The 23,151-nt window shown below is 38.5% G+C and overlaps 3 protein-coding genes across 4 annotated transcripts; 2 read left to right on the forward strand and 1 right to left on the reverse strand.

Moving 5' to 3' along the window:
- The first annotated feature begins 3,576 nt into the window (after nucleotides 1-3,576).
- On the forward strand, nucleotides 3,577-6,071 carry LOC137103676 (galactose-specific lectin nattectin-like). The gene is made up of 7 exons (XM_067484224.1): nucleotides 3,577-3,683; nucleotides 3,765-3,830; nucleotides 3,925-3,943; nucleotides 4,297-4,364; nucleotides 4,566-4,700; nucleotides 5,304-5,415; nucleotides 5,792-6,071. The coding sequence occupies exons 1-7, from the start codon at nucleotides 3,600-3,602 to the stop codon at nucleotides 5,866-5,868; spliced, it is 561 nt and encodes a 186-aa protein (XP_067340325.1). The 5' UTR covers nucleotides 3,577-3,599; the 3' UTR covers nucleotides 5,869-6,071.
- Nucleotides 6,072-7,599: 1,528 nt separating this feature from the next.
- On the forward strand, nucleotides 7,600-10,289 carry LOC137103997 (galactose-specific lectin nattectin-like). Its single transcript, XM_067484784.1, has 6 exons — nucleotides 7,600-7,704; nucleotides 7,867-7,888; nucleotides 9,087-9,154; nucleotides 9,397-9,531; nucleotides 9,844-9,955; nucleotides 10,064-10,289. The coding sequence occupies exons 1-6, from the start codon at nucleotides 7,639-7,641 to the stop codon at nucleotides 10,141-10,143; spliced, it is 483 nt and encodes a 160-aa protein (XP_067340885.1). The 5' UTR covers nucleotides 7,600-7,638; the 3' UTR covers nucleotides 10,144-10,289.
- Nucleotides 10,290-13,685: 3,396 nt separating this feature from the next.
- LOC137104059 (uncharacterized) lies at nucleotides 13,686-23,043 on the reverse strand. 2 transcript variants are annotated; one of them, XM_067484866.1, is made up of 12 exons: nucleotides 22,957-23,043; nucleotides 22,617-22,730; nucleotides 21,875-22,109; nucleotides 21,488-21,692; nucleotides 17,272-17,440; nucleotides 16,632-16,725; nucleotides 16,103-16,132; nucleotides 15,852-15,917; nucleotides 15,525-15,652; nucleotides 14,895-15,024; nucleotides 14,374-14,444; nucleotides 13,687-14,284 (listed from the first exon to the last, which is right to left on the reverse strand). In XM_067484866.1, the coding sequence occupies exons 3-12, from the start codon at nucleotides 22,107-22,109 to the stop codon at nucleotides 14,069-14,071; spliced, it is 1,344 nt and encodes a 447-aa protein (XP_067340967.1). In that variant the 5' UTR covers nucleotides 22,617-22,730; nucleotides 22,957-23,043; the 3' UTR covers nucleotides 13,687-14,068. The 2 variants fall into 2 exon arrangements, with proteins under 2 accessions (XP_067340968.1, XP_067340967.1); XM_067484867.1 differs by lacking the exon at nucleotides 22,957-23,043 and having other exon boundaries at nucleotides 13,686-14,284; nucleotides 21,875-22,133; nucleotides 22,617-22,950.
- Nucleotides 23,044-23,151: the final 108 nt, after the last annotated feature.

The raw sequence follows: 23,151 nt of genomic DNA on the forward strand, positions 1-23,151 counted from the left end.
TGTGTTAGTAAGTCAGGTTCACTAGATGAAGTTGGTTTAGTCTAGACCCTAAAATTAATATCTCCTGAGCAGTAAAAGTAAACTTTCAGCTTAAATATTTTCCAGCAACCATAAAAACTGTTACTATAAAAAGGAAGCTGCTGTTAACCAGTGACTTTATTAGTATCTGTAATTTCAGGCCTATGCGGGTGCTGGCGAAGAGGCAGCAGTGGGAGCATCGGGATGAAAGAAGTGAATAGCTGGATGAATTCCTTCACCTCAGCCCAGTGCAGGAACCTGTTCTCTTCAACCTCAAGCAAGCTAGTAGGTACTACTTTAATGCAATGGCTGCACTGGACCAGGGTAACACAGTGGACAACAGAACTATCTATTCTGTTCAGCCCACTTGAGCCTGAAATGAATCTAAAGATTGAGAGAAACTCATAAATACTTTGATTTCTCTGTGTGTTGGTTTCCAGGACCTGCAGCTGCTCCATGTTTAAGAAAACTAAAAGTAAACTACAATTACAATTACAAATTACAATTACAAAGTAAATTTCAATTCAACTTTATTTATATAGCACCAAGTCACAAAAAAAGGGGGGAGGGGCAGTTAGCTGGCTGGCTGGTTTTCCATGGTGCAGAGCAGCAAAAACCTTACAATTATTACAGAGACCATCATCACTAAAGGAGGCCGAGGAAAAACTGAACATGAGACACAGTGAGCAGGTGAGAGAAGGACACACGGAGGGAGATGGAGAAGACATTGCTAACAGCTAACTGCTAATGTGGCAGAGCTAAGCAAAGGGAATTAACAACTATTATCAAGATTTAGCTTCTCTCCATTAGGTCTCAGTAATTTGGGGAATAATCTGAAATTTAGTGACCTTTGACCTCTGGGAGAATCTGCAGGTTAAATATTTTCATTTTACTGTTAATAATAAACATTTTTACATAGAACTTTTCAAACACAAAGCACTTAACTAATAATTCAAATCATGAAATTCAGATGTTAAAGTATTAACAATCCATACACACATTGTATTCAAACATAACAAGTTACCGACACATGCACAGTCCCCTACAAAAGTATTGGAACATGAAGGGGAAATTATTCATTTTAGCTGTTCAGTTAAAACATTTGGGTTTAAGATCAGAAGATGGATATGAAATTATTGTTCAGAATTTCAGCTTTTATTTCCTGTATAGATACAGTAGTAAACAACACAGGATGTAGCGTCTTTTCTATAACAGCCTCATTTTAAGTCAGCAAAACATTTGGAACAGGTGACTGAGGTGTTTCTTGTGAGATTTATTGTTCCAACAAAAAACAGCTTAATAATTGAAGTCATTAAGTCTAGAAATGATCCACAAAAGTTCTGGAACAAAGTTTTATGGATTGATGAGCCAAAGATGAACCTGAAAGTAATGGAAAGAACAAATTGTGGAGCAATAAAGGATCTGCTCATGATTCGAACCATACAGGCTCATCTGTGAAACACAGTGGAGGTGGTGTTGTTGTCATGGAGGAAACTTTATTGACTTTGGTGGATGTTCCTAGTTAAACAACAAGCAATCTGATATTCCAGGAAAGGTGGAGATAATTGACACTGTACAGAATAACACAAATATTACCAGAGTATATTTGTACAGAAACTCAGCTAATTATCTGATTATCAGCACTGGAGTCTGTCTTTGTGAAACTTTTTACATTCAGACACAGATGGTTTACAGGAGCAGACTAAAGCTCTCAGCCTGATTTTCCTCTGAAAGGGGAATCTGGGGAACAGGGGCTGGAGGGGTCCTGGAAGGGGTCAGATATTCTTCATTATGAAATGAATGCTACTTAGTGGTCTGTAAGTATTCAGGCAGGAGGCAGACTGTTTTTGAGGACAGGGCCGACTGTGGATGTCTTCAGTAGGAGGTGTAGGCTGCTTTGTGCATGTAAATAAATGACTGGATGAAAGAGTCCACACTTCAGGGCCATTTTCAGAGATGAGGGTAAACAGAATTCACTACATTGTCTTTGCTCCATCATTCCAATTCTTGGGCAAATAACATCATACCTGGTGCTGGATTGACTGCCATTAACTCCTGGAATAGCTCTAGATAATTTTTTACAGCCACAGTAAGGCTGTTTGGTACAAAGTGATGTGACCTTCTGTCAGCTACAGTCAAACAAAGCTTTACATCACTGGCCAGAGAAGGAAACTTAAAAAAGTACTGAAGTAAAGACGCTGTTGAAAAGCACTGAAACATCTTCAGAAATGCTGTGTCAACACTTTCCAAATGAAATCTGTACAAAAGTTTGGTAAAAGAACAAAACATAAAATGTAGCTTATGAAAATAGAGGCTGAATGATGAGTGAAAGTGTTGATCTTCCTCACAGGGAAGTGTTCTTTAAATCCACTCTTCGTGTCCCTGATAAACATCAGCCTTTGTGGATCCAGGAACATTCAGTCATAACAAGTCTAATATGACAGCAAACAGTCAGTGAAGCAAAACGCTCACTCTGTATTTGTACAACTTTGTGACTCTGTTTGGACAAATGGAAGCTGTAGTTTTTGGAAGGAAGTGTTTGAAAGTTAGAATATGTTGTACTTCTGGGGACAGGAGTGTTACTCAGCAAAGCTTAACTGTGTCCACACATCAGCTGCCAGTCTGCAGGTGTTAGCACTTTCTGTGTCTCTATGTATTTTGATGATTTAGATTTTAGTCTTTGCAAAGATGATGTGATGTGTTTAAACCTGTGCTTGGTTACTGCCTGTTGAATATAGTTTATAAAGTGTCACCAGGACACTTCAACCAGGACAGCAATCTAGAACAGTGGCTTTCAGCTGATTATGACCCAGGGATCATGATTCCGAGACCATCAGGGTGGCGTGGACAGCAGGCTGAAAAAATAGGTGTCCTTTCTTTACATCAGGACAACTCTTAAATTGGATGTCTAGAGACATCAAGTATGGTAAAATATCTGCACGTCTTTTAGGACATATTTTGAAGGTTGTTACATATCTAAAACAGACAATGTTTGTTGTCTGGAAAAATTTTGTATTTCCTTGTTGAAATTTGTTTTGGATGTCCACAGACATCCAACAGATGTCCAAATGCAAAGGGTCACATCCAGACATCTTTCTTTTCTAACTGTATCATATGTTTCCCCATATGTTTTCTTTATGGCTCTGCTAAGTTAAATATCTGAGCATCTAAAAAGACAGTTTGATGGTTTGGATGTCCACAAATTTTCACTAAAGTTTCAGTATACAGAATTAGAATAGGGCCCATTGATGTTAATACAAGAACAGTTGTTTAGTGAGACGGTAAAAGGGAAATAGACTATTATGACTAAATGTAATTGATGTAGGATGTGGTTTTATATTTGTTCTTGCTGATGCTACAGTTTAAGCTGTTGGACACTTAACACCTTGTTTTTGTTTCCATGTCATATTCAAGAACTGATCCATAAAATTCACAGAATATATTGTTTTAAAATTGTTTAAAGAACAGTTGGACATTTACTTAAGGTGGAGTCAGTGTGTAATTTAATATTTATTACAAAAACTAAGTATTGTGTAATCAATGATCAGTCACTTGTTCCCTTTGATGTACAAGTGAAGTGAATGAAGCAGCCAGTGAAGATATATAAAGACTGGATTCCCCTTTTCCAAGACATCTTGCTACCTGCTCCTGATCATCACAACAAGGTACAGTTTGAACTCTTGTAGTATTTTATGATGAATTCAATCAGTCCTGACACTTTAACTTGGCTCACTTTCTGGACACAGATGGCATCAGGTCTTCATCTCATTGTGGTCCTCTGTGTGACCATTGGTCTGTGGTTTGCAGAAAATGTAAATGATTTTTTTTTTCTTTCACAACAACATCAAAGTATAAAATAGTTTTTTGGGGTAAGGAACATTCTCATTGTGTTGTTTCCATCCACAGGCTGAATGTCACAGTGATGGTTGGTGCTTCTTCCATTGGTGTTGGTAAAAGCTCAGGGTGTTAACAGGTTCTGGTTGCTGCACTGACTGCAACAGTCCTGTAATAAATCTTTTGGATCATCATTGTGGAGGATTTAGTTTGTTGTTCTACTGGTATAAATTGTGTAGACAAAATAATAGAGACATCTGTTAGTACAACAGGTAACAGGAGGTTTAGTTTGATGGATAAATTGAGGAATAGGTTCAGTTATTTGGTCTGATCCAACAAGAAATCTGGAAAATGTAATTTGGCATTTGAACTTTGTTTTAGTGATTTATTATTTATCTTTATTTTGACATGTTATAAACTAACAGATTGATATCTGTACTCCAGGTTGGTCCAGGTTTGACAATCGCCTTTACCGGTTCTACAACAGTCCGATGGAATGGTCTGATGCTGAGGTACTTTACTAACATCTAGAACTGCATCAAGAGAACAAGTCATATGGGAATTTGTAGTTTTTAGACAACAGCTTTAAATCTCAAGTGATGTGAACCGTCCTTCTCACATTGTCCGTTTCTGTTTTCCATTAACTCTTTGACCTCATCTGATTCATTTATTTCCTTTGTTATTTTTTCTTTTCATTTTGCACCTTGTCTCAGCGTTTTTGCACCAATTTTGATGCAAATCTGGCCACAATCCAGACTCCTGACATCTACAACTTCATCAGGGGGTTGGTTGTCAGAGCAACAGGCACAAACGCAGAGACTTGGGTTGGAGGCACTGATGCATCCAAGGTAAACGTGATATGAGGAAGCAGAGCAGATCACAGGACTGGAAGACTGGGTGCAGCTTTAAGATGCTGTCATAAATAAAATAACTGTGGTTTTCTTCTCTTTGCTTGTGAATGAAATGTTAGAAAGAAGTAAACTGACCCTCAAAGGAAAACTGTCATTTTCTGATTTAACTGTATTTTCAACAGTCTCCATACAGACAATCACACCAACAATAAACTGTCTCTGCTCACATTTAGTGACTGTCAGTCTGGATCCTGGATTAGTTTGTTTGTCTGTGCCGTAGACCTTTTTTATTGTCCAAAACTATTAAAACCCATCAGACAGACACACTGATCCACTGGGTGACGTTTTTTTTTATTCCAAGCCATTTGGTTGAGATATAATTTACAGTGGTCTGTAGTAAGTGACATCAGCTGTTTGACGATTTTTATTATTCTTGACCAGAAGAAACCTGTCAGTGGATCAGTGTGTGTCTGACTGATGTGTTTTTATTGGATTTTGGACAAGAACAAAGGTCTTGTTGGTTTTAATGTCTGTATGAGCTTGTTGGAAGAATGATTAATTTAGAAAATGAACCAAATTATTCTGAACATTTTCTCTCAGGAGGGTGTGTGGCTGTGGAGTTCTGGTGCAAGGTTTACCTTCAATAGATGGGGCCCAGGAGAGCCTAACAACTTAGGAGGACGTGAAAACTGCATGCACATAAACCTCAGAGGTACAAATGAATACCTTTTGTTCTTGTTTGTAGTTTTTATTGAGAAACAGCTTGGAAATATTATTCTCCAATGAATAATTAGCATGTACAATTATTACATTATTACCCAATGCTGTCTTCACCTGTTACCAAGGTCAAGAAAGAACTGTCCAACATAAACAGTGTGAACACACTGAAGTATATTTTATTAAATTTGTCTGCTGTGTTCCACAGAAATCAGTTCTCAGATCTTAAGACAGAAAAAGGGTTTTTCCTAACTGATAAAGCCACAATGGCCTTATATTGATATTAGTACTGTGTTTTATGATTTTTACACCAGTGAAGGAAAAACAACTCTGCAATGGTTTAACTGTGTCTCTGTGTCCTCTGTCTGCAGGACAAGATTTTGTTAATGATGCAAACTGTGACCTGAGGATGCCATTTGTTTGTGTCAAAAGACGCATGAACCTCTAGGACGCCAAACCCCACTGATGATGTCACTTCCACTAGGTTTTTTAGCCTTAATGACATCACTGAATGAAGACCTGTTGACAAATCTGATTTTCATTCACTTTCATTTGATTAATGTCACTTAATTCACTCTGGGATTTCTATCTGTGTTTAATGTAGTACTACACATCTCCCTGCCTTTCCTGAATCAATAAACACATGAGCTGAGGAATCTTTCTTACCATAATATCTTTTATTTGAACGACAACAAATACATCATGTGCAGCTTTTGACAGATTTACTAATAATAATAAATAAATAATTTTTTCTCTACAATATCTAGTTACAGTCGGGCAGTTTCAAGAATTTTGTAATCAGTGTAGAAGTATCTCATAATGCATAAATGCAGAGCTTGTCCCAATTAGGGCTGCTCCTGTGCTATGATTTGTGTAGAAGTCTGATTGAAACTGTTCAGAAATATTATTATTCATATGGGAGATCATTTGAGAGGCAACATATATGAATACCGGTGCTAGTTTTTTTTTAGTTCTGCTTATAAAGATATGACAACTGTGGCCTTATAATAAGGAGCCTGCTCTGCATCAAAGAGACCAGGAACAGATGAGGATTAGGTCATAGGAAATGATGTTACTCACTGAAAATGTGATGAGGTGTGTTGGGAAGAGAAGTAGAAAGTGTCTGGGAGAGCGAACCACAGAAGTAGATTGTGTGGCTGCTTCACCTGGGGTTTGATGTTTTGTGGTGCTTTGCAGTGGTTGTATGCTCAACACTTGGTCCCTGCTCTTTTTGTGTCGTAGCATCCTAAATGTACCTGCTCCATTTTAGCCACTCCTCCTCTTGCATCAGCCACAGCCTTCCACTGTGTCACTATCAGGCATTTCACAGTTTGTAGAGCCCTGTGCTTTAGGTTTCAGATTTGTCCTTTTACTAACTTATTCATAAAAATCCATTTAAATTCTAGTTGTCTAAAAGTATTTTTGAGGGGATTGAAACTGTCTCTGCTTTGTTACAGCAGGTTGTGTATTATACATTGATCCCTAACTTTTGGTGATAGATGGTTCAGATCGTCTATGAGTTAATGATGTGTTTATGGAGTCATACAATTAGCGCCAAGTAACTGTGTCACTCTGATTAAAGATTTCTGTCAGTTATAGTTTTGTCCATGTTGGCCTATCAAATAACAAACTGTACCCATAAACCCCTCCACAAAAGAGTCAGCAGCACCCTGGCACCTTTAAAACCTTCATGTCTGTTGCTGCTCCAACAATTTAAACACCTCCTTACTGTTTTCACTTCATTTGAAGGAGATGATGCATAAACTTCACAGTATATGTTGTTTGCACATTGTGTAAGTAACAGTTGAAGATTTACTCAAGGCGGTCTTAGTATGTAATTTAATATTTATTACAAATCTAGATAAGATCTTTAGTTGAGTGGGTGACGTAGAACCAAAGGACTGAAGCCAGCCAGTAAAGGTTTATAAAGACTGGGTTGCCCTTTCCATGACATCCTTCTACCTGCTACTGACAGTGAAACCTCTTCTGATCATCACAACAAGGTACAGATTCACCATAGCATCAGCTGCTTGGAAAAAATGTATCAATTCTTGATCCCGTTTAGTAAAAGCATTTGGCAGCGTTCAGGACTAAAGTCACCCAGTCCTGACGTACCATTACTACGATGATTTTTAATCTCTATGTATTGTAATTTCATTTCTCATCTTGCTGCACAAATAAGACAGGTATATCCATCTGAACTGTTTTCTTTACAAAGATGGCAACAAGTCTTCATTTCATCATGGTCCTCTGTGTGACCAGTGGACTGTGGTTTGGAGCACATGTGAGTGATGATTTCTTTTATTACAACAACCAAGCAAACAGTTTTAAAGGTAAAGAAGAAAGAGATCGAAAGGTGATAGCGAGACATGATTGCTCACTGCTTCACCAAAACAAAGGCAACGAGAGCTATTCATCTTTAATATTGTGTTGTTTCCATCCACAGGCTAATTGTGACAGTGATGAAGGTTGGTGCCTCTTACATTTATGGTGGTGAATGCTCAGGATGCAGCAGCTAACACTGTGTGACCTGTTTAGTTTCAACAACAAAGAGCTCCATAATGGAAAATCAAAAAAGAAGCTTTATGGGGGATTAGGTTGAGATTTGAAGTTATTCTGAAATTTGAATCTTCTATCTCGGGAGTGAGTGATGTTGTGACATCACACTGGGTATATGTCGGGATAACTCCCTGTACATGCAGAGCAGTACAGAATTTATATATGTTCTGTAGACAGACTTTTCACTGGCGCTGAGTGAGAAGCAGAGATTTAAACACTAGCTACTCCATTAATTTAAAAACAAATGTTCTCAGCCATGAATATTGTTTCTTCCTGTTACTGAAGAAATACACTAAGTTTGTATAGCTGTCTCTAGATAGACATGATCCCACTGTTCTAAAACATCCTGTCCAGCTGTGCATCAGCATGTTTTTCCCTTTTACATTTATGATAAAAGTTGACAGATAATGGTGTTAGTCCATTTGGTTTGCAGCAGAAGCCATGAACTAGCTGGACTATAAGAAAATATCTATTGTTCATTAGGCCATGTTCCCTGGGGTTAAATGTGGAGGCCACACTCCCAACCAATCATAGTAGTTACTCATGGATAATGCAAAATTTATGTTAATCCTCCTTCAGACTAGACCAGAGAACAGAGACACTGGTTAGTAAAATGCAATATGAGTCAACAGCAGTGCTCCTTCAAAATGCTCATATAGCTGAATCAACATCTCATGACTTGTTGTTAGAGTCTATCTGAATTCTATTGGTTGTGAAATATTCATCTTCAAAGTTTTCACATCACCCCACCAGAATGAGCAGTGTAATTAAGAGCAGCAAACTATCTTGGAGGATCAGGCTGCAATTCAGCTTTTAAACAAGTCCAACCAAGGTTTTAATAAACAGACTGAGCTTAGTTGGAGTCTGTATCAGCATAATTTACAATGTCTGCAAAAACATCCTTCCTTTCACAACCTGATCGAAGGAAACAGTTTGAGCAAAAGCTGTTGGAGGTTTAGTTTGGTGGGTCTAATAAACTGAGTCTACGTAATAGAAAATAACTTATGTTTAGGTTTTAGATATTTGGCAGCAGGAGCCCTGAAGTTCTCTGTGGGCTTTTGAAACATGTGTTTGTTAAAAACTAACAGATTGATATCTGTCCTCCAGGTTGGTCCAGGTTTGACAATCGCCTTTACCAGTTCTACAACACTCCGATGGAATGGTCTGATGCTGAGGTACTTTACTAACATTAGAACTGCATCAGAGTATTAATGACATTCAGTTAAAGAACCGCTCATATGGAAATATTTAGTTTTTAGACAACAGCTTTAATTCTCAAGTGATGTGAACCGTCCTTCTCACATTGTCTTTTTCTGTCTTCCATAGTTCTATTCTTTGACCTCATTTGATATATTTATTACCTGTGTTAATTTGTTTTGTCACATTTGGCCTGTTTTCATTTTGCCCCTTGACTCAGCATTTTTGCACCAATCTTGATGCAAATCTGGCCTCACTCCTGACTCCTGACATCTACAACTTCATCCGAGGGGTCATTTCCAAAGCAACGGGCACAAATTCGAACTCTTGGGTTGGAGGCACTGATGCCTCCAAGGTAAACAAGATCTGTTGGTTTTTCTATATTCATTTGTGGCTGCTGAATTTGATGTTAGACTGAACTGCATAAATTTATATATAACCTTACTTTTATCATGTAGTCTCTCAGAGATCAAAATGTCTATTGTAAGAGAGACTGAAGAAGTCATACAACAAAGCATAGACGAATCAAATACATCAAAATACAAACACATCCCAGACTGGGACTCCTGAACAAGAGACATGATGTATTTAGTCAGCTTAAAGATACTATCATAAGCTATATTTACAGTGTGGTTTCCACAAAGTGAATTGACTCATTTTCGTTCAGGAAGGTGTGTGGCTGTGGAGTGATGGTGAAAAGTTTCTCTTTAGTCGCTGGGGCCCAGGGGAGCCTAATAATGTAGGAGGACGTGAAAACTGTATGGAGATAAACTTGGGAGGTACAACTGAATAATAAATTGAACATTGAAAATAATTTTTTATAACTTAAGGAAAAGCAGTCAAATTGCAAAGGTATTTCACTGTGCCTGTGCATCCTCTGTCTACAGGACAGGATTATGTCAATGATGCAAACTGTGACCTGAGGAGACCCTTTGTGTGTGCCAAAAGACAACAGCTTAAACACTAGGACATCAAAACCACAACTGATGATGTCACTTCCAGCAGGTTGTCAAGCCTCGATGACATCACTGCTGGAAGACCGTCATTCACTTTAATTTGATTTCACTTAACTCTCTCTGGAATTTCTACTCTTTCTAATGAATAAATCACTGATTATCATCCTTTTTAATTTATGATTATCATCATATCATCAATAAACAAATATGCATTTTGAGCAATTGTTTTCACCTTATTATATTCATTATTAATTATACCTTATATATACCAGTCAAATGTATAATGTGCAGCTTTTGGCAGATTCTTTAAAATATCAGTTACATCGTTTTCTACCATATCTAGTTTTCAGCTTTACTGACACATTTCAATTCAAACTTTTTCAATTACACTAGGGAAAACAGACATCATTACACAGCAATGGAAAAACATACAAACTATGATAAATAAAGTATGTGGCTTGGGAAAAAAAAAAAGATATAAAATCGTCAAAAAAAAATAACAGCCTGGCTGCTGTTTAAAGCATTATTCTCCTTTTTTTAAATTAAATCTTTGACAATATATTGTAAACAGTATAACAACAAAAAATACAGACATCCATGAGATTCAATTGTATTTTTTTGTTCTAAAACATATTTAGAAATTAAAATTAAATTCAAAGTTAAATTTGAATGTAGAAAGAAATATGTTTTGGTAAACATCAGTTGAGTAGGAATGTACAGGCAGAAAACAAACAAAAAAGGCAAATCAAAAAAAATAATTACATGTAAATTGACAATTCAGTATTTTTTACCTTGTACCGGTCTTCTGCCGTGAAACCGAACAGTGTTGTCTACTGCTGCTCCACGGGCGATTCAGGTCTGAACCCCAAGACAATAAAAGAAATTTTATTTATTATTTGTACGGGTTGAAAATCTGATGTAATATTTCGTCAGATGTGACTCTGAGTGACCCCTCTTTCTATAGTCAGCATCGTTGCAACCTCCAGGTAGATACTTAAGTTCAATAGTGATTAAAGGGTTTTGGACAGTCAGAACAATGTGGATGTGGGTCAGCAACCCATGTAATTGTACAAACTGAGGGGTTTTACACAATGTAAAAACTGAATTAAAAGTGTGAAGAAGTGGGTGTTACGCCCCTGTCTAGGGGGTAGAGGTGCAACATACAAAGATAAGTTACGATGTTTCTAACAGAAAGATATTTATTGTAAATGAAAAAAAAAGTGTCAAGCAAATCATGACACTACAGCTCAGGGTGAACCAAGGCCAACATAATAAACAAAATAAACTATTCCCCACAGTAAGTGCTAGCTAGCCTGATAGAAAGAAACAAACAAAAAGACAGTCGCTAACCCTAACTCCCTAATGAGAAACAAGAGAAAACAATCAAAAGAAAATGGCAGTTCACCCCTACAGATTAAATACTATTTACAAAATGTACAATTTACAAACAAAGCCACGCCACAAAACCTAACAGTTCAAAACAAATGCTAAATAAGGCCAAGAACAAGCGAACAGGTGCTGCTGCCAGAAAAAGCCTCCCGCTGGCAGTTGGGAACCGTACTTTTCAAACTCCAGGAAGTGTAGGATGGACCAATCAGCTTCCGGTACTGCCCCCCAATCCGGCCAATCAGGCAGGGCACCTATAAGAACAACAAAGTACACACAAACATATGGCCAGGGCCGTAACAGTGGGTCAGTATAAAACTGCTCTCCGCTTGAAATAAAATGCACAAAACAACACCAGAACTAAGGAGTAACTTAGTATCAAAACTAAGTTTGATAATGAGTTGAAACAGTTTGAGTCAAACTAAAACTCTGAGCAGCAGGAGAAGAAATGAGAGGGGAAGATGAAGCCACGTAGTTAGAAATATGAGTTGGATACAACTAAAACACCAAAGGTGCATTAACTACAGTCCAAAAGGTCAGATGATGTGCTAGAGGCTGAGGAAACGTTTAACTAAGGAACAGTAAGACAAAAACACAAGGCAGTTAACTAAAGAGACTGGTGAGCAGAGTGCAAACAAAGAGTAAATTCAGTCCAAATGGAGGCTCTGTAGTTGGGTTATGATCAGATTCAGGTGTTTTGCTGCTTTGTTTCACAAGCACACAGTTTTGGGTCTGTTTTAGTATCATGTGTTATAAAAGTCCAACAAACTGAATATTATTAAATCTTAATAATTTTGTTCAGTGCTTCAATAGATGTTACTGTGCAACATTTTCCAAGTAAATATTTAATGTATCTCATCTGTAACCTCTTATCCTGTTCAAGGTCATGGGGGGCTGGAGCTTGTCCCCTTGGATGAGAGACAGGGCCTAGTAAGGTCTCCAGTCTGTCTCAGAGCTAAAGCAGACAGACAGCCATTCACAGTCACATTCACACCTACAGGCAATTTAGATTCACCAGTTAAACTAACGTGTGCCGTTTAACCTAACGTGGGAGGAAACCAGAGGAGACCCACACAAGCACAGGGAGAACATGCAATCTCAACGCACATTCAAACTATGAACCTTTTAGCTGTGACAATAACAGTGCTAACCACTACACCACCGTGCTGCCTACCCCCCCAAAAAACAATATACAACACATTTTTATTAACCCAACATATGAATAATATGAATGAGCTTAGATCCTGTGTTACAGGGGTCTCATGTATTATTTCATGATTGACACTGAGGCCGTACCACAAGATGAAATCCCCTCCTCAGCAGGAAAAATCAAAGTCAGGCTGGAATGATTACAAAGTACAGAGCTGATTTGCAAAAGTTCTGGAATAAAGTTTTAAGTTTTATGGAAAGATAAAAGTGGAGAGGAAGAAAGGATCTGCTCACGATCCAAACTAAAGAGGCTCATCTGTAAAGCAGAGTGGAGGTGGTGTCATGGTTTGGGCTGCATGGCTGCTTCTGGTCTTTTTTGATTATTATATTGATATAACTCATGATGGTAGCAGCAAAATAAATCAAGAGGTGGACACAAACATGGAGGATCCCCATCATGCAACAAAACACACTGTTAACTCAACAAACAACTACATCAGGGGGAAAAGTGGAATGTTTTCAACGGAATAACCAGACTTTATCCAACTCAACATTTCACCTGTTGAAGAGTAGACTGAAGGACAATGTTATGTCAAATGTAATGAATTGTTTTGTTTTCTTTTAAATTTGGAAGAGACTAATTAACTGTAGAAAGGAGAGCCCGATTACAGCCTAACCTAACAGATGCCCTATCCCGTATAATGTGTCATCGTGGACGACAGCTGATGGCTCAAGACCCCTGAGTACAAAGTCTGTTGTGTTTCAGACTACAGTTTGTACATTGTCCACAGCATGTTGGGCAACACTAATCAAAGACGATGAAGAACGATGCTGCTCATGCTTCATCCTCAACCGTGAAACAGGATGGTTTTGTGGAGCTGTGGCAACCACTCTACTGCCTCTTAGATGAGACCTCCTGAGACAACAGATTTAAAAAAAAAAATAAAAAATTAATGAAATGACCCTTTCTGAACTTTTTCCTGAAGTTAAGCTGAGCGCTTTTTGAGTTAGTGTGTGTGAACGAATTGTTAAACTGGAACTGCAGTGGAACAGGAGCTGGATCTGTCTGCATGTACAATAACTAGTACCTTCTTTATTAAGGTTTGCACTTTAAATACTCATTACATTTTTAAAAACCTGTTTGACATTATATTAACTTTGACCTTATTCATCTTATTTTATTTTAATTTTTTATTAAATCGGCACCAGAAAAGGAAAAAAAGAGGAATACAGGACAATATTTTTTGCTGATTCATTATTGGTTTTCAAATTTTAAATTAGCATATCATAAACCAACATCATATATGAAATCATGGAAAAAAGAAGCACATCATCGCATCCTTAAAGTGGGCAGGTTGGGTAAAGAGCTGATCGCAGACTAAATTATGAGTCTTCTTTTGGTTACATCAGGCTGAGTCCCCGTATGACGAGGCACAGAACCTTCAGCAGCTCTGCAAGGGTCAATTCTGGTTGGTCCCACTGGTCATTCAGCTCTGTCAGTGAATCTCCACTGGAACAGAGGAGCTCCACCACCCAACTGAGCTCCCCTTCCTTCTGTAGGGGAGGGGGCAGAGACTCTGGGAGTTTGGTCTGAGTGTCGTCCTTCAGTTTTTCCACCTGCAGACACAGGGACATCATTACAGCATGCTACCATCCTCCTCCTCCTCCTTGTAACGCTGATGATGTAGGTGAGTGAATGCACTAACCAGCTGGTTGAGGACTCTCAGTGTATCAGGACTGCAGGAGGTCAGAAGTGCAGGTAGATCATCAGGTAGAGCTGCAGAGCAAAGAAACAAAAAAAACAAAACAATTCTCTTTATTAATATTTACATAGTTGTGTGGTTCTGTTCAGAGCTGATGGAGCTCAGTGTTTGGAGTCAGTATGAGGATGAAGTGTGGACGATTTAACTTCACAATGACTCAGGGTCCACTAATCTGAAAAATCTAATCCATTTTTTTTTTAGATTTTCAGATGAAAAGCAAAAATTGTAAGAAATCTTTAACACAGTTTGAAGTTGTTCGCTCGCTGTCTGCTTATAGAGTTGATTTGTCACTGAGCAGTACATTTAGAAACTTACAGATCTGCAGGTAGTGTTAACAAAAAGTAGTGCAAAATATGCCACTGACAAATAGCTCACTATTTAGAACAATGCCTGCTGGATTAAAAAAGCTACAATACCCCTATTGCTGCTGGGAAATTGTAATGTTTATAGTGTCGCTGACTCACTGTCCATGGCGCTGACCAGCAAGTGAACTGTGGGCTTCACATTCTCGAGGTCAGTGGAGGTTTTCAGAAGCTCCATGAATGAAGAGACAGACTGAGGACAGTCAGACTCTCCTGTAATGTCCTGATCCCACTGAGGACAGAAAGGGACATTAGAACTGTGTACTTGCCTCACATTTGATCAGATTTCCTCCAGTGGATTAAAGTTTAACTCAGGGAAAAAAGTGCGTGATATCATTAATGTTGTTTCACTGTCTAATCAGATGAAATGAGAGGCCTGATGATTGACAGCAGATTGAAAATGTTCCTGACTAAAGTAGGCCAGGAAGTGACCATCAACCAGGTGAAGCTCCTGGACATTATCTTTCACGTACCCACAAAGATCCAATGTGAGAACTATCCCCACCCCACTGCATTTTAATGTAGATGTTTAGAGAAATAATGAATGTTGAATGAATGAATGAAATGTTTTTTAAAAGTACAGCAGTTTTTAGCCGATTATTTGCACAGCGATTTGGGGGTTGTGAAGAAATCATAAGAAACAGCAAGCTGCTTCCTTCTTAAATGTGCAGAGTCTAACAAAATGGTGCCTCTCAAATACAGGACCACACGCAGGATTTCTGTTTGACTCACAGTTCTGTCCAGCAGAGTGAGATTGTCTCTGTCCTTCAGAAGCTCTCTGAGTTTATTCAGCAGATCACGACGCATCGACTCAGGAATATAAACCAGCCCCTTCAGATCATATTCTTTCCACTCCAATTCTGCAGGAAACAGGAAGCACTCATGTCCAATAATCCAGTCATAATGTGAAGAAAATAAAGGTTCAGCTTAGTCTCCACCATCCAAAACAATATTCAACAGAAGAAGTTTTAAACATTGTTCCATATTTTTTACATGAAAATTAAATTAGTTATACAAAAACATTCCTAAGGCTCAGAGGACTTAAAGTTAAACACAGACCTTTGTTCACTTTTTTTAGGATCTCACAGGAGTTGTCTTGTTTTCTTTCTCCAATCACACAGGCCACTTCAGATGTTTTACAAAAGGTTGGATGGGCCCCAGTTGGTAGACAGTTGATTTGTTAGGATAATTTAGTCGTCAACATCAGTGAAACAGTAAAGACAGAGATGAGCAAGAAATTATAAAATTGAGGATTAAAAAAAATCAGTAAAATCATATAAAAATGAAAGGACACAGAATGAACAACATACGTGAACGCTTCTGCCATCTCACTGGGATTCCTGTACAAAGAGAAGTAGTAGTTATGGACACAGATCAACCTCCACCCGGTACTAATGTAGACCTGTATTTATCCAGTGGCTCATAGCAGGAAATCACTGTGAGGTGGCCACAAATTTTCAGACTGACGCTCTTTTGATCGTAATTTCAGGACTAAGTCAGATAGACATCCTTACAAATCTCTTCAAACCAAAATTGTCAGTTGTGACAGACCCAAATCAGCTGCACCCTCCCTGTTAACATATCTGTCACAAACAAAATGTAGAATTTTTGTCCAAATCCTTTAATAAACTCTGTGTTGTTAGATATTAGAAACATGCAGATTCTGATTCTGTCTGAACGCCATCTGCTGACTACTCCTTAACAGTTTCTACACCTCCAGAGGTCAGAGTGGTTGCTTAGGAGTGTTGATAGATTGGATTAATTTTAATAATGTTTCACACTGAGAACAAAGATAAATTCAGATCCTGATAGAGATGAGTAACAGAAATGGTGTCTCACTCAGAACTCCGTCATCAGTCTCTATGTCCGTCAGGCTGTAAGCAATGATCTTTTTCTCTGGCAAAATGAAGCTGGTCATGTCTTTCTTGATGCCCTAATGAAACAAACATGGCAGGATCAGATCCACTGAGACATGATCCTTTTCGATTTTAGACATTTTGATCAGGTTAAAAGAGTTTTCTTAAGCATAATCCTGTGAATTCACTACATTTGACAACCTACAAATATCAGTACCAAAATGAACCAGTGAAATAACATTTTCTTTTCCGAGTTGAGCTGACATATTGAAAGAATTGAAAAACTGCTTGTTTGGAAACATTAAAACATAGTTAAACTGGATTAAAATAATTTACCAGAAGAAAGTCAAATTCCTGAAGCTAAAATCAGTTTTTAATATACTAAGAAAAATAACAAAGCCCTGAGAGACTGGTGAGGTCCAAGGACCCTGTGTCTCACCCAATGACAGCTGGAACCCTAATTAATAAGGAAGTTCACCTCATCAAGTGAAAAGCGAGGGCATTATTTCTATTTAGTGGTGAAACCAGAATTATTTCACTTTATTTCTGTCACTGACGACCACTGAGTAGCTGCTGTAAATGTTTCACTCTCCAGTTTCTGTGTTAGAGACACTAATACTCACTGAAACCTTTGTCTTAAAGAAAGTTTGAACTGCTGCTGAGGCAGAGGCGGACTGTTCATTAATGCCAACTAATGTGATGGGGTTGGTGTTGTAGATGATCTCGTGAACAAAAGTCAGTTTCTCCTTCTTCTGCAGATGCAGCTCATCCATGAGCTTCTTCTTTATTTTCCTGAGGGCAGAGACAGGGGGGAGATGCTGATGGAGGAAATTTAACATGGTTAAAAATGCTCTAAAAACACTGTAGGCTGTTCAGTATCAATGCTGATTCTCTGTAGAAATACTTTGCTCTGGTGGCTCCCTGTGGAGCTTTTTTCTCCCCTTCTTCTCCTCCATTCCTCTGGCATCTTCTCACTCTCCAAGTCAAAAACTAACCTCTAAATAACATCTTTCCCTGTATACACTGAACTTCCTTGTTCCACCACCAAGTCTCCTTGTACACTTTCCTCTTTCCCAATGACACACCTAGTACCCTCCTACCTGTCTCCCTGATCACTTTAGTTGTAGTGGTCCAGTCATCTGGAAGCACCTCCTGACTCACCCAGAGTCTGTCTCATCTCCTCCCTGAAAACCCCACATCATTCTTCTTTTTTCAATTTTCACTGCATCTTCTTCTGCTTCGGCTTATTTTGATTCTTCTTCTTCTGCCAGCAGAATACTAAGTGTATTTTATAAAACAAACTGTAAATAAAACTCCTCTTCACAATTTGTAATGAAGATGAGCTGTCATTCACCATTTAGCTAAAATCTAAAACCCCTTCAGAGTTTGTCTGGGGCCGAGACTTTAATTGCTGTGTTCAGTGTGGCACCAGCAAATGAGGGAAAATGAGCCAGAATTGGAGTCAACTGGACCAAACGAGGTAGATGTGAAAACACCGTATTTATTAAACTGGGTTTTTCGATTTCAAAAATTTGTTTTTAGGTATAGTCATCAGACAATGACAATAAAACCATCTAACGTATGTTGGTGATTTGGTGATTTTCTTCAACCTCAAATGTGGAAAATACTACATTGCGAGCTGACCGGTCACCACCGAACGAGCAGTGACCTGGAAGTTAGTATCTAGTGACTAATGTCTCCTTACAGTACTGACTTCAGCAGTTGCTGTAGACAATATACACAATATTCACAATATATTGTATGGAATTTTTCAATAAACATAATGCTACTTATAGCGTTACGATTGTAGGGTCTAAAGAAGACAGAAAATCTGGTTTCTAATTTCCACTTATTTAGTATTGTCCTTAGTGAGTGTAATGATATTAAATATCTAGGCCATTAAATAACCAATGATTTTTCGGATTATAAATAAAGTTATACGCACAAGCTAACGTGTTGCTTTGTAAATTTAGGATGTGACACCTGTGGTGTTGTTTTTATGGTAGTATGAGACTGTTACTCAAAGTCCTTAGAGGCTGTAGTACAAGTTTGTCAATGTTGGTGTACCCAGGTATACAGAATTTGATGTATAAATGTATGTGCAGACTATCTAAGTCTGAAAATATGATTATATCAGTTTTGACAGATTTAAACTGAGCTGTTTGGTTTAGATCTGCACTTTGGAGTCACTGGCATCATAGTTTGCATTCTAGCGATAATAATATGTGTGGTGTTTTCTTTTTTGTTTGTTTAGCTTGTTTTTAAATGAGTGTGAGTGGTGCATATGTGAGTTATATGGACTTTTATCGTGAGTCTGTAAATAAAGTTTATCTAAATTAAATTAATGACACGGGCTTTGTCCGAATTCACCCCCTACTCACTCATTCCCTACTCCCTATATATTGTTCACTAAGTAGTTCACTCGGTATGAGCCAATCAAAGGTCCACAGTTTAGTTATTTGTTTTATGTAATGTGTGTTTGTGATGTGTCTATGTAATGATGATGTGATTAGTGACATCATATCGCTTTAAAAGTTTGCCTTGATGGCTGCATTTGTAGTTTACCATTTAAGTTTGTTGACCAGTGGTCAAGGAACTAAGGGTCTGTTAAAGAAAAACAAGGCAGTTCAGCTCAGCTTCTGAAGGGAGCAGATGTGACACGGTAGCTGGTGCAGAGGAACTGACTACAAGAAAGGTGTGGACCGAGGTAGAAGATAAAGGTTCTGGGCGACTGTGGCGCAGGAAGGTAGAGCGGTTGTCCACCAATCTCACAGTTGTTGGTTCAATCCCCAGCTCCTCCGGTCACATGTCAAAGTGTCCTTGAGCAAGACACTGAACCCCAACTTAGTTGCCCGGTGAGTGTTGGCCAGCTGCACAGCAACTCCTCCAGGTCAGTGTATGAGTGTGTGTGTGTGATTGGGTGAATAAGAAGCAGTGTAAAGCGCTTTGAGTGCCAATAAGTAGAAAAGCGCTTTATAAGTGCAGAATGTTTACCATTCTGTGTGTAGCTGTAGAGGCAAATGGTTTCTTACCGAGTTCAGACATACTTTGAGAAACTTGTTTGATGAAACTGCTAGTCAACATGCTTGTGAGATTACTGTGCTTAAAGTTGTACAATTGATCTGTCATCGGCTAAGTTGAGAAGCAAGTATGTTCAATTTTTGTCTAACAACGATCTCCGGAGTGAAGCTGAAGCGTCAGGAGCGTCAGATTCGAATAAGATCACCTCTACACACTCAGTTGTGAGCAGTTTAGCAACTGACATTTTGGACATTAAACTAGCGCTGTCACATCAAAGGAGCTGTTTGAGTTTCATGACTGTAATTTTCTCATCTCTAAAATGGGGAACGTTGCATTATGGGATAATATCCAGAAAGTAAGCTGCATGTTATGTACTCTACTTTTAGTGTTGCATTGTGGGATACTTTGAGCGTACTATATAGTGGATAGATTTACACACTAACATTTGGATACTACTACAAACTGGCGAACAAACTATATAGTGAGTAGTGTGTAATTTTAATTTTTTAATACAGACACAGCCACGGTGTTAGACTCTGCTCCTGGTTTCCCCTCCTACCGTCATAATTGGCTGATTTTAAGGGATGGGGAGTGGCTTCTGTCACCTGCTTGTTACCTGAGCACCTGTTTGTTAGTGTGGTGGCAAAAGTTAAATCACAGATATATCAATACAGTTCAATTTAGCATAAGATGGATATCAGACATACAGGCTAGATTTTTTCTAGCCTGCAGCCTTTTTTCTGCAGAGGTGTGTGTGAGTGTGCCGGGAGCCAGAAAAGACTAACAGCTATGTTCCCCCTCTCCTCATTTTATCTCTTTTTCATCACATAAACACCATATCCTGTTTTCCCCTGTTCTTGCCAAAGAATTCCAATCCAACTTTATACCACCTTATATAGCACCTTAAAAACAACACAGTTGGCCAAAGTGCTGTACTCAAAACATGAAAACAAATGAAACACAGACTAGAATTCTAGATATAAGACATTTAACGGAACAGACATAAAAGTAAATAAACAAATAAATAGTCTAAGCGAGTTTTGATAAAATCATGGATTAAAATCTCAAACTGATGCTGAGAAAGAAAAAGTTTCTTTAACGCACTGTAGGGGTTATGTTGTAGAAGAAGCATTTTCCTTTTTTAGTGGGACATATATTTGACTGCCATCTGCATAAAAGTTGAACAACATGCCATGTTTTCTGAGAATTGAACCGAGAGGAAGTAAATACAGAGAGAAGAGAATAGGGCCAAGAATGGACCTTTGAGTCAGGTTCTGTGGAGGATCATGCAGTTCCATCACTGACACAGAAGCTTCTCTCTGTTAACCATATGACAAGGGAGAGTCATGTCAAATACAACAGGCGTATGGTCTGAAAATACAGCATCACCAACTTCAAGAGTCTTGGAGAAAAAACAGCTCAAATAAGTACAACAGAGAGAAATGGGGGGCAGAATGTTCTCTGTCCATCCTGTCCAAACTCGGCCAAGTTTTCAAAAGAGGGTCAGAGGTTTTATGAGTGTCTGTTGATCATACACCAAACAGTAACAATGGACGAGAACATTATAACACTAACACAAGTTTTGCAGAGGCAGACGGCGAGCCACACACACTGGCACCATCTTGAATTCATCCCACGTTTTTTTGAGTTAATTGGGTTTCATTTGATCTTCTCAGTTTTAAACCCACATTCTCCAGATTTGTCTCTGGAACATGTTTTAATAATTAGAAAAGGATTCAAACAATAGAGAAAGTATTAGAAATGTATTATCAACATAAAACCTTTATCTTTAACACTCAGAAACAAAGAAAGACATACTTGTCATTGCAGAGCTCTGTCAGTTTTTCAATGTCCACCCGCTTTTTATTCAGGGTGAAGGACGATGTTGCGTCCACACTGTTCACACCTGCTGACAGTTCAGCCGAGATGTCACCTGCGGCCTTAGTGTTTGCTCCAGCACAGCCTTCAGCATGAATGTATTTCAGGTTTGTAAAATCTTTCATCAAAACCTCCTCTGTGTATTCTGGAGAGAGGGACACGGATTCAAGTGTCAGTTACAAACAATGGAGCAGGGACTGGACTGTTCATTTCTGTACTGATGGTTGGTGTTACAAAAAAAAAGACTTTTACATAAAAAAAAACCAAAAGCTGAACATTACTCAGATCTGAACGTTTAACTACATGTAACTTGTAGTATTTGTGTACCTATATGTCCTTTACTGCATTCACGTATATGAGAATAAATATCTGCATAGACATCCGGTTCCTCCAGCAGGTCGAGCAGTGTCCTGTTGCAGATGCGGTAGTCAGTCTTAAACAGGTTCTTATGGACCTTAACCAGAGTCAGCATCTCGATGTTTGTATTCATGTTTCTGTTGGAGATGAGGTCACGCTGAGCACCCAGACCTTTCACGACTGCTTTGGTTGTAGCTGCAAACATCTGGACACAAACACACACCCATCCCTGCAATGAGCCAGTCAGTAAATGCAAAATGCAAAATGTGTTTAACTAGTTTTTGCTTAAAACAGACTATAAGACTGTTACATGCAAGTGTCTGAAGGAGTGATATTCTATTGCTTTTCTCTCTGCTGCTGTCAGACTTTACAACCAGAGCTACTCCCAGTGAACCAATCCTCACTATAATATATACTACTATATATTACTACTAGTACTACTGATTAGAACACTGTGCAATAACATCCATTCATAAAGAATGTTTCTTAACACAAGACTGCCAGGAATTCAGATCTTACACTGTCTACAGTCCATAAAAATTGTCTAAAGAATCGGGGACTCCAGGAAAATCTCTATGTGAAGGGGGTAGAAACCCAGCTGAAGCAATATTTAAGACCATGTAGAGACGGATCAATCGCTGATTTTGATTCTGAATGTGTGTGACCCTTGAGCTTCTAAGTTCATTAGAAAAAAAGATTTTTCAAATCTTACCGTGTTGTCACTCACTGCTGAAGGTAAACTAAAGTAGGAAGTGTAATAGAAGTTCTAGTTTCTGGTGTTGGGTTTTTCGCTGAGCAGCAGTTTGATTCCCAGAAAACAGTCTGTCTACAGAAAGAAGGAGTGGAGATATGTATCCTGTTGAGTCAATGCCTTTCTGTTACGCAGTATCCACCATCTCATTGTTTCAGCCACTTCCTGGCTGATCAAACATTTCTGTTCACTGGAAAATCAGATTGTGTCCAAAAGTTTTCTTTGCCTGCACAGACCTGTAAGAAATGCAGAAATGGGACTGCTGCAGGTTTGTATGTCCCTTTTATCCAAACCAACTTACCACTGAGTCTGGGAGCAGACACTGCAACGAAATGTTTGAGCTGCATGGGACAACAGTGCAAAACAGGAAAGTTTTTTAGTGCATAGGAAGTTACCAAACAGTTTTTACTTCCTTTTTCTGCATTTCTATAAAATGAATTAACAGGAAGTGATCATGTGGACAAACAGAAAGTACACCTATGAAATGTGTAGCTTT

The sequence above is a fragment of the Channa argus genome, chromosome 18 (genome assembly GCF_033026475.1).
Source record: "Channa argus isolate prfri chromosome 18, Channa argus male v1.0, whole genome shotgun sequence".
Taxonomy (NCBI): domain Eukaryota; kingdom Metazoa; phylum Chordata; class Actinopteri; order Anabantiformes; family Channidae; genus Channa; species Channa argus.